This window comes from Macaca mulatta, chromosome 20 (genome assembly GCF_049350105.2).
Source record: "Macaca mulatta isolate MMU2019108-1 chromosome 20, T2T-MMU8v2.0, whole genome shotgun sequence".
Lineage (NCBI taxonomy): Eukaryota > Metazoa > Chordata > Mammalia > Primates > Cercopithecidae > Macaca > Macaca mulatta.
The window spans coordinates 4163620-4174388 of NC_133425.1; the positions used below are offsets into that span (position 1 = coordinate 4163620).

Sequence of the window (10769 nt, forward strand, 5' to 3'; positions counted from 1 at the left end):
TGGGGTTAGATGGGGGTGACATATCCAAGGCTGCCAGGGGAGGAACTGGCAGAACAGAAGCCTAGTTCCATCAGGGCCCCCGCCAGCCTTGGCTCCAGCGAGCAGTGAGGCAGCCCCATCTGCCCACCTCCCTCCCAGAGTGGTGTCTAGAGCCCCCCAAGGGCTTCCTCCACTGACGGGATTTTGCTTCCTTCCTTAGGACGGAACCGCTGAACTCCAGGTTGCTTGCCTGGGAGTAGGAGAAATCTACCTGCTGGGGGCTGAGTGTGGCCTGAGGGACAGGCCGTGGGTCCCGGGATGCCCCTGCCTGAGCCCAGCGAGCAGGAGGGTGAGAGTGTGAAGGCTGGCCAGGAGCCATGCCCCGAGCCAGCCACGGATGTCGTCCCAGCAGCCCCCAGGAAGCCCAGGAAGTTCTCCAAACTGGTCCTGCTCACAGCCTCCAACCAAGATGAGGATGGGGTGGGCTCCAAGCCCCAGGAAGTGCACTGCGTCCTTTCCCTGGAGATGGCTGGCCCTGCCACCCTCGCCAGTACCTTGGAGATCCTGCCAGTCGAGGAGCAGGGAAGGGTGGCCCAGCCAGCCCTGCAGATGCCTGAACAGAAGTGCAGCAAGCTGGACACAGGTGAGGTGTGGCCTGCTGCCCCTGCCCAGCCACCCTGTGGGTTCCAGTGCTCACAGCAGGCCCTGCACACCCCACTTCTAGCACAGTGTCTTGTCCTTGCTCCCAGCTGAGCCTCCTGGTCTCTGATCCTGAGCCTGTCCCAGGCTGGTGTGAAGATCACAGTCAGGTACCAGGGCCTCCTGGAGCTCATGGGAGTTGCAGTGATGTGCAGAATTCCTTCAGCTCCCTAAAAACATCCACTACCACCCCCAAAATAAAAACCAGCCCTGAGAGTCTGGGCTTCTTGCTTGGGAGCAGGAGAAGGCACCCGCCACACTCAGAACCCCCACGTCCTCCCTGGCTCTCCTCTGTGCCTGCGACCTGGAGCTTGGCTTTAGGTTGGCTAACCCCGCCCTCCCCTTCCCCCAGCAGCCCCTCAGTCCCTGGAGTTCCTGAGGACACCATTCGGGGGCCGCCTCCTGGTGCTGGAGTCCTTCCTGTACAAGCAGGAGAAGGCTGTGGGGGACAAGGTGTACTGGAAGTGCCGCCAGCATGCTGAGCTGGGCTGCCGGGGCCGGGCCATCACCCGAGGCCTGCGGGCCACAGTGATGCGGGGCCACTGCCATGTGCCCGATGAGCAAGGCCTGGAGGCCCGACACCAGAGAGAGAAGCTGCCCAGCCTGGCCCTGCCAGAGGGCTTGGGAGAGCCCCAGGATCCTGAGGGCCCTGGAGGCCCAGTGGAGGAGCCACTGGAGGGGGTGGGCCCGTGGCAGTGTCCTGAGGAGCCAGAGCCAGAGCCAGAGCCCACTCCTGGGCTGGTGCTGAGCAAGCCAGCCCCGGAGGAGGATGAGGGACCCCGAGCCCTGTCACTGCTGAGCCTGCCGCCCAAGAAGCGTTCGATCCTGGGGCTGGGTGAGTACAGTCCACCCCCCTGCCATGTCCACTTGGGGCAGGGGACCCAAGGGCCCTTCCTGAGCCCAAATAGAAATGTGGGGTCCCACGGGGTCTTTTAAAATGTACTTGAAGCTAAAATGACTTTTAAAAATATAAATGTGGCCGGGCGCAGTGGCTCATGCCTGTAATCCCAGAACTTTGGGAGGCCAAGGTGGACAGATCATGAGGTCAGGAGTTCGAGACCAGCCTGATCAACATGGTGAAACCCCATCTCTACTAAAAATACAAAACTTAGTGGGGTGTGGTGGTGGATGCCTGTAATCCCAGCTACTCGGGAGGCTGAGGCAGGAGACTTACTTGAACCCAGGAGGCAGAGGTTGCGGTGAGCCCAGATAGCTCCACTGCATTCCAGCCTGGGTGACAGAGCGAGACTTCATCCTTAAAAAAAAAAAAAAAAAGGCCGGGTGCGGTGGCTCAAGCCTGTAATCCTAGCACTTTGGGAGGCCGAGACGGGTGGATCACGAGGTCAGGAGATCGAGACCATCCTGGCGAACACCGTGAAACCCCGTCTCTACTAAAAAATACAAAAAACTAGCCGGGCGAGGTGGCGGGCGCCTGTAGTCCCAGCTACTCGGGAGGCTGAGGCAGGAGAATGGCGTAAACCTGGGAGGCGGAGCTTGCAGTGAGCTGAGATCCGGCCACTGCACTCCAGCCCGGGCTACAGAGCGAGACTCCGCCTCAAAAAAAAAAAAAAAAAAAAATTATGTATGTATATAAAAATGTGACTGGGCGCAGTGGCTCACACCTGTAATCTCAGCACTTTGGGAGGCCCAGGCAGGTGGATCACCTGAGGTCAGGAATTCGAGACCAGGCTGACCAACATGGTCCAACATGATCACCTCTACTAAAAATAAAAAATTAGCCAGGCGTGGTGGCAGATGCCTGTAATCCCAGCTATTCGGGATGCTGAGGCAAGAGAATCGGTTGGACCCGGGAGGCAGAGGTTGCAGTGAGCCAAGATTGTGCCACTGCACTCCAGACTGGGCGACAGAGCAAGACTCTGTCTCAGAAAAAAAAAAGAAAAAATAGATATATGTAAATGTGGGCTGGGCACAGTGGTCATGCCTATAATCCTAGCACTTTGGGAAGCTGGGGGCAGGAGGATCTCTTGAGCCCAGGAGTTCAAGACCAGCCTGGCCAATACAGTGAGACCCCATATGTACAAAAAATCAGCCAGCTGTCGTGGTGCGCCTGTGGTCCCAGCCACTTGTGAGACTGAGGTGGGAGGATCACTTAAGCCAGGGAGATTGAGGCTGCAGTGAGCCAGAATCACACCACTGCCCTCCAGCCTGGACAAGAGAGTGAGACCCTGTCTCAAAAACAAATCAGAATTTTATCTGGTTCTCGGGCGATTCTGGTGTCCATTAAGTTCAGGAAAAACACCTAGGCCGGGTGCGGTGGCTCACGCCTGTAATCCCAGCACTTTGGGAGGCTGAGGCGGATGAATCATGAGGTCAAAAGATCAAGACCAGCCTGGCCAACATATTGAAACCCCGTCTCTACTAAACATACAAAAAATTAGCTGGGCGAGGCTGGGCGCAGTGGCTCACGCCTATAATCCCAGCACTTTGGGAGGCTGAGGTGGGCATATCACGAGGTCAGGAGATTGAGACCATCCTGGGTAACACGGTGAAACCCCGTCCCTACTAAAAAATAAAAAACTAAAAAATCAGCCGGGCGTGGTGGTGGGCACCTGTAGTCCCAGCTACTCAGGAGGCTGAGACAGGAAAATGGCATGAACCTGGGAGGCAGAGCTTGCAGTGAGCCGAGATCGTGCCACTGCACTCCAGCCTGGGGGACAGAGTGAGACTCCATCTCAAAAAAAAAAGAAAAAAAGAAATTAACTGGGCATGGTGGCGGGCGCCTGTAATCCCAGTTAGTCGGGAGGCCAAGGCAGACGAATCGCTTGAACCCGGGAGGCAGAGGTTACAGTGAGCCAAGATCACGCCATTGTATTCCAGCCTAGGTGGTGGGGCGAGACTCTGTCTCAAAAAAAAAAAAAAGTCTGGTGGGAGAGTCTTGGGTTTTGGGTCATAGGTTCGAATTCCAGCCCCACCTGATGGTAGCTCTGTAGCCTTAGAAAATTGACCTCATTTCTGGAGTTTCAGGAGTTTTATCTTAAGCTGGCTGTGATAACCTAGATTGCTGTGTAAATTGCACATTTGGGGCTTAGCAAGTTGCAAATGGGAGTTCTGGCTGTTTTATTACCAGTAACTAGGAGATGGGCTTGGGTTCAAGGAGGCCAGCTGCCTCCTGACACAGCTTTAAGGATCTGAGGTGGCCCCTGCCCTGGGCACCTGGGGCGGGAAGGGAAGGGCAGGAAACAGGGAGACTTATTTTTCACTGTGATCTTTTGGAACCATTTGACTGTATTATAACTTGTGTGTTTTATTCAAAAATGGGTAGATTCTGTAAACAAACCCTAAAAAAAAAAGCATGAGCAGGAGTGACAGACAGCAGAGGCCACTGAGTCCGAGTCCAGGTTGGCCCCTCCAGGTGTGATCTTGATGCAACATTTAACAGGCCTGAGCTGGGGCGGCCTCACTGGCTGCTAGGAGAGGAATGAGACTCCCCTCCGGGTTGCTTGGTGTAGGGGTTCCATGGGAATGGGCTTGGGGGCTCTGGCATATCTGGCTCAGGAAGCCAGGGTAAATTTCAGCCTTAAAGGAGAAAGGCCCATGTCAGCCCCCAGAGTCTGCAGTGGCTGCCACTCCTGGGCTTCTCCCCACCCCTGGTGGCTGTGACCACTTGGGTCCCTCCTCCAGGACAGGCCCAGCCCCTCGAGTTCCTGAGGACGTGCTACGGGGGCAGCTTCCTGGTACATGAGTCGTTCCTCTACAAGCGGGAGAAGGCTGTCGCGGACAAGGTGTATTGGACCTGCCGGGACCACGCACTGCACAGCTGCCGGAGCCGGGCCATCACCCAGGGACAGCGGGTGACCGTGATGCGTGGCCACTGCCACCCTCCCGATATGGAGGGCCTGGAAGCCCGGCGGCAGCAGGAGAAGGCCACGGAGACACTGCAGGCTGGGCAGGACGGCCCTGGGAGCCAAGTGGACACGCTGCTCCGAGGTGTGGATAGTCTGCTGTACCACAGGGGTCCTGGTCCCCTGACTCTCACCACGCCCCGGCCCAGAAAGCGAGCGAAGGTCGAAGACCAGAAGCTGCCAACCCAGCCGCAAGCCCCGGAAGGATCCCCGGACGAGGACCAGGATGTGGATGCAGACCCTGGTGAGCCGCCTTCCTCTGGGGCTTGCTGGCCCTGCCTTGACTCTTTAGCCATCAGAGGCCCAGGGAGGGAAGGGAGTGGGATCAGGCCTGCCCAGCCCCTGCCTCCTCTCCTAACTGCCTCCTGAACCTCCCCAGGAGGCCCTGAGTTCCTGAAGACGCCCCTGGGGGGCAGCTTCCTCGTGTACGAGTCCTTCCTCTACCGGCGGGAGAAGGCAGCCGGGGAGAAGGTGTATTGGACCTGCCGAGACCAGGCCCGCATGGGTTGCCGCAGCCGCGCCATCACCCAGGGCCGACGGGTGACTGTGATGCGTGGCCACTGCCACCCACCCGACCTGGGGGGCCTGGAGGCCCTGAGGCAGCGGGAGAAACGCCCCAACATGGCGCAGCGGGGGAGCCCAGGTACCTGGGGTTGGGCGGGGAGCTGGGCCGCAGAAAGCAGGCAGGAGGCCCCACACTGCCTTTCCCTCTCCACCCTGCGCGTCCCGCTGGCAAACGTCCTCTTCCCTTCTGTGAACGTCCTAGAAGGAGCCATGGCCCTGTCCTCCTCCTCCTCTTCCCCGCCGTGCTGCTTTCAATGGGCGCTACCTTCCTGCTCAGCCTGGCCTCACCGGTCCAGCCCGACCTGCCCCACAGCGGCAGCAGCAGGGATAGACCTCCCTGCCCTCCTCCTCCTCCTCTTCCTCCATTTGTCTTAAGAGTTCATAGGATTAATAGAGGGCGTTGACTGCACATGGTCAGTCTCGTTGCTATGGTGTGAGCCTGTCTAAAGGTCTGAGCGGTTAAGGATTGAGGAGGTGATATAGCCGGGCGCAGTGGCTCAAGCCTGTAATCCCAGCACTTTGGGAGGCCGAGACGGGCGGATCACGAGGTCAGGAGATCGAGACCATCCTGGCTAACACGGTGAAACCCCGTCTCTACTAAAAAATACAAAAAACTAGCCCGGTGAGGTGGTGGGCACCTGTAGTCCCAGCTACTCCGGAGGCTGAGGCAGGAGAATGGCGTGAACCCGGGAGGCGGAGCTTACAGTGAGCTGAGATCTGGCCACTGCACTCCAGCCTGGGCGACAGAGCGAGACTCTATCTCAAAAAAAAAAAAGGATTGAAGAGGTGATATTTACATGCAATCAGTTTCTCCTCTCGGCCAGTGGTTCCATAGACACCCATAATGTACTGAAACGCTGGCCTGAGGAGGGTCACGGCTGTCTCCATCTTTATCCACACTGTCGGCCCCCCGCAGCACCTGGTGTTTTGACTTCATGACCACAGTGGCGTACATGTCCCCATCCCGTCTGGCTGAGGAGCCATTTCAGCGCGGCCTCCTCCACTCACCTGCTCTTCATGGTCCTGAGGCGCTGGCCTCTCTTTCCAGTGGCTCTTCTCCATCCTGCAGCTTTGGGTCAGCTGAGTTGCCTAATGGCCCTAAAGTTTTCTCAGACTTGAGAGCTGTGGTTTTTTTTGTTCCATCTCCAGGGAGATGGTGCTACAAGGTAATGCAGCTGCCCCTTCCTCGTCCTCACCCCCGCTCCTGCCCCACAAATAACTGCTCTGAGCAATTTTTATTTTTTATTTTTATTTTTTTTTATTTTTATTTTATTTTTTTTTTTTTGAGACGGAGTCTCGCTTTGTCGCCCAGGCTGGAGTGCAGTGGCCGGATCTCAGCTCACTGCAAGCTCCGCCTCCCGGGTTTACGCCATTCTCCTGCCTCAGCCTCCCGAGTAGCTGGGACTACAGGCGCCCACCACCTCGCCCGGCTAGTTTTTTGTATTTTTAGTAGAGACGGGGTTTCACCATATTAGCCAGGATGGTCTCTATCTCCTGACCTCGTGATCCGCCCGTCTCGGCCTCCCAAACTGCTGGGATTACAGGCTTGAGCCACCGCGCCCGGCCAATTTTTTTTTTTTTTTTATTTTTTTGAGGCAGAGTCTCCCAGGCTGGAGTGCAGTGGCGCCATCTCGGCTCACTGAAAGCTCCACCTCCCGGGTTCAAGCCATTCTCCAGCCTCAGCTTCCCGAGTAGCTGGGACTACAGGAGCCCGCCACCAAGCCCAGCTAATTTATTTTTTTTTTTTTTGTATTTTTAATAGAGACGGGGTTTCACCGTGTTAGCCAGGGTGGTCTCGATCTTCTGACCTTGTGATCCGCCCGCCTCGGCCTCCCAAAGTGCTGGGATTACAGGCGTGAGCCCCCGCGCCTGGCCTCTAAGCAATTGTTTCTTAGGGTCTTGGCTGTCCCATTCCCTAAAATGTGCCTCCACTACTGTTAATCAGTGTTTCCATTTCTTTGTCAGCTACTCAGTGCACTTTTGCACAGGTGTTTTGTGTGTGTGACTCAGTCTCGCTCTGTCACCCAGGCTGGAGTGCAGTGGTGCAATCTCGGCTCACTGCAACCTCTGCCTCCCAGGTTCAAGCGATTCTCCTGCCTCAGCCTCCTGAGTAGCTGGGATTATAGGCGCCCGCCACCTCACCCAGCTATTTTTGTATTTTTATTAGAGACATAGTTTCACCATGTTGGCCAGGCTGGTCTCAAACTCTGACCTTAGGTGATCCGCCTGCCTTGGCCTCCCAAAGGGCTGGGATTACTGACGTGAGCCACTGCACCCGGCCACGTTTGGTTTTCCCTTAGCCTAGAAACCTGCTCGCGGCTGACGGGGGGTTGCTCTGTGGTCCCATCTTCTAACACAGCTCTGTCTTCTCTGTGCAACGGCAGCTGCTGCGTTTGTTTGCCTGGTTTTGTGTGTCCAGGTCGACCCCACCTGGATCCGATCATCCACAACCCCAGGTTGCTGGAGCTGCCAGGGAGCCTCGTGCCAGTGCAGCCTGATCTGGGAACAGAGGCTGGGCCCAGCTGTCCCTCGGGGTTCACTGTGCCAACTCTCTGCTTCTGGGCCTGCCTTTCTCTTTCTTGGTTTTCTTCATGGTGTTGTGGTTTGGAGAAGTCCTCCTGCCTCCGGTTGTTTCCTGAGCCGGTCCTGGGAGGTAGCACGCTGAGGCCTTGCAGGTGTGAAATGTCTGTAGCCTCCCTCCGCCGAGGGGCAGCCTGGCCTCCCTGGTGTCACGGGTGCAGAGCCTGCCCTTGAACTGTGGCTTTTGTGTGACTGATCCTGTGTGTGCAATCGGATTTGCTTGAGGTTTTAGGGTCTCTACTCCCTCCCAGCTGCACTGGGCTGTGCTGGGGGCACTAGGGGCCTTTTTAGGCCTCGGGCTTGTGGCCTTCATGGTGGGGTCATCCTCTCGTGCTCTCTGTTAACTTCCCCATCATCGTCCCTTTCTTTTGCTCCTGTTAATCAGATGTTGGTCCTCCCAGATGAGGGGTCGGTCTTCTTTTTTTTGAGACAGTTTCACTCTTGTTGCCCAGGCTGGAGTATAGTGGTGTAGTCTTGGCTCACTGCAACCTCCGTCTCCCAGGTTCAAGTGATTTTCCTGTCTCAGCCTTCTGAGTAGCTGGGATTACAGGTGCACGCCACCACACCCAGCTAATTTTTTATATTTTTTTAGTAGGGATGGTGTTTCACCATGTTGGTCAGGCTGGTCTCGAACTCCTGACCGGGTGATCCACCCACCTCGGCCTCCCAAAGTGCTGGGATTACAGGCATGAGCCACTGCGCCCAGCCCCTTGCTGGCGTTTGCATCCATGTGGAAGGGATGAAGCGTGCCCCATGGTCACACCACCCCCTCCTGTGGTTTGGGGTCCCCACCTTCCTCCTGACCTGTTCTGTCTTGCGGTCCCCAGGCTTCTGTGCTGCCGTACCCCGCAGGGTCCTCCTGCCTCCCGAGCCTCCCCACTCCACATGGCCCCGGCCCAGCCCGCTCCATCCCTCTTGAAGGTGGTTCCACAGCCAGACACCGCCCCCTCCGGCCTCTCCTCTAGGGCTTGCTACCCACCCCCATCCCCTGCTTCCACTGCCACCTGATGTGCCCACGACGCCCCAGGCTGCCTCCCCACCTCTGTGGCCCCTGAGCCTGCACGGAGGAAAGGGTATTCTCTGGGCCAGGCACTGCCACCCCACAGGGTCCTCCCTCTCACCACATCCAGGATAGTGGACGCTGCTCCTACCTCTTCCTCACAGTCCTCGGGTCACCTCTCCACCTGCCCAGCTCTCGGGGACCACCCCTCTCAGCCCCATCCAGCTCCCGAGCAGCTTTGTCCCCTGAGGGCCCTGGGTCATTCCTCTGACCCTTCAGGCACAGTGCACCCTGCATGCGAGCCTGGGCGGACGCTGGGGACGGACGTGTGACGCAGCAGACACTGCCTCCCTGAAGGCATCACAGTGTGGGACGCTTGGCCTCCACCTGCAGGGGCCTCACCTCACCAGTCCCCAGCCTCAGGAGAGGGACCCCAGCAGCTAGAGCCCCAGTGGAGTTGGAGGGATGGTAGCATCTGTGTCCTGGGCTCCGGGGCCACCTCACTGTGAGGAGGGGGTGTAGGCATCGCGGGAGGTCTCACCTCAGGGCCATGCTGATCTTGGCTCTGAGAGCTGGTGTCCTCTGCTCCTCCCTTACCATTTCTCAACAGGAGGCCCAGAGTTCTTGAAGACGCCCCTGGGGGGCAGCTTCTTGGTGTACGAGTCCTTCCTCTACCGGCGGGAGAAGGCAGCCGGGGAGAAGGTGTATTGGACCTGCCGGGACCAGGCCCGCATGGGCTGCCGCAGCCGCGCCATCACCCAGGGCCGGCGGGTCATGGTCATGCGCAGACACTGCCACCCACCCGACCTGGGTGGCCTGGAGGCCCTGCGGCAGCGGGAGCACTTCCCCAACCTGGCACAGTGGGACAGTCCAGGTGCGTGCAGAGGGCGCTGGGCCAGGTGACCCTAGTCTCCCGGGACCCGTGCGCCACATGCTGGCTGCAGGCTGCCCGTGGGCTGCCGTGTGTGTTGCGCATGGGGGTCTGGCAGCCTGGGCCATAAACTCCCCAAGGGCAGGAGGCTCCATCTGCAGGCTCTGAGCTCCTGCAGCTGGTCTTCAGGGCAACAGGGACTGGCTGTCAGGGGTAGGAACCCACTCAGCTCTCTCAAGAAAGGGGATGGCGGCCACAGGTAGCATTGGCAGAGACTGCTTGGAATCTGCTGACGGGCCATACGGTGGATCCCGGACACTCTTAGTCTACCCCCCACGCCACCCACACAGCTTCTAGTCTCGTGGGGTTCTCTCCAGTCACAACATCATGTGACCTTTCAGTTCAGCTTGTTACAAGTCAGAGGCCAGATGGCTGCCAGCTGGCTGAGGGGTAGGTGGACAGGGAGCCAGGAGGCCCTGGTGACTGGTCCAGAATGGCTTCTCCCCAGCCCTGGGAGATGCGCCTGCAAGCATGAGGTCTGAGGGCTTGGGAGAGTCCTTCGGGAGTGTTCGGGGTCTAGTGGTTGTCAGGCCACCTGCCCAGGCATCACCAGAGCCCTTAGAAAGGGCCAGCCAGCGTGGAAGTCGGGGCTGGAGGGCCTGAGCTTCAGGCTTCAGGGCCCAGAGGGGAGGAGGGCAGTGTCCACCATGGGGCCTGCTAGGGGATTGCAGATTCCTGGTGGAGCCTGGCTTGGGGGACAAATTAGACCCCCAGCCCTGACACCCAGGCCCCTGTGGCCCTACTCACAGTGTCACTTTCCCTTTCAGAACCCCTCCGACCCCTGGAGTTCCTGAGGACTTCCTTGGGGGGCAGGTTCCTGGTGCACGAGTCCTTCCTCTATAGGAAGGAGAAGGCGGCCGGGGAGAAGGTGTACTGGATGTGCCGGGACCAGGCTCGGCTGGGCTGCCGCAGCCGCGCCATCACCCAGGGCCACCGCGTCATGGTCATGCGCAGCCACTGCCACCAGCCCGACCTGGCAGGCCTGGAGGCCTTGAGGCGAAAGGAGCGGCTCCCCAGCACGGCCCAGCAGGAGGATCCAGGTACAGACAGGGTGTGGGGCAGAGGCAGGGGTGTGGGTATCCTCATCTCTGCCAGCTCAGAACTGATGCCCCAGGCCAGGCACCCACTGACGAGACTTTGCTTTTGTGCACAC

General features: G+C 58.5%; 1 protein-coding gene across 30 annotated transcripts in view; it reads left to right on the forward strand.

The window, feature by feature from the left end:
* FLYWCH1 (FLYWCH-type zinc finger 1) overlaps positions 1 to 10769 on the forward strand; it is a 53615-nt gene that overhangs the window by 28099 nt on the left and 14747 nt on the right. For 12 of the 30 annotated variants that reach the window (XR_013411374.1, XR_013411373.1, XM_077985168.1 and 9 more), the window contains 6 exons: positions 200 to 622; positions 1031 to 1513; positions 4321 to 4785; positions 4921 to 5184; positions 9296 to 9559; positions 10384 to 10656. Coding sequence is in view for 23 of the 30 variants with exons in the window: in XM_077985168.1 (XP_077841294.1) it covers positions 298 to 622; positions 1031 to 1513; positions 4321 to 4785; positions 4921 to 5184; positions 9296 to 9559; positions 10384 to 10656 (2074 nt within the window). In the remaining 7 variants the exon portion in view is untranslated. Of the gene's footprint in view, positions 1 to 199; positions 708 to 999; positions 1514 to 4320; positions 4786 to 4920; positions 5598 to 6944; positions 7094 to 9295; positions 9608 to 10383; positions 10657 to 10769 lie in introns of all 30 variants that reach the window. The other 18 variants (XR_013411375.1, XR_013411376.1, XM_077985174.1 and 15 more) reach the window with 7 other exon arrangements.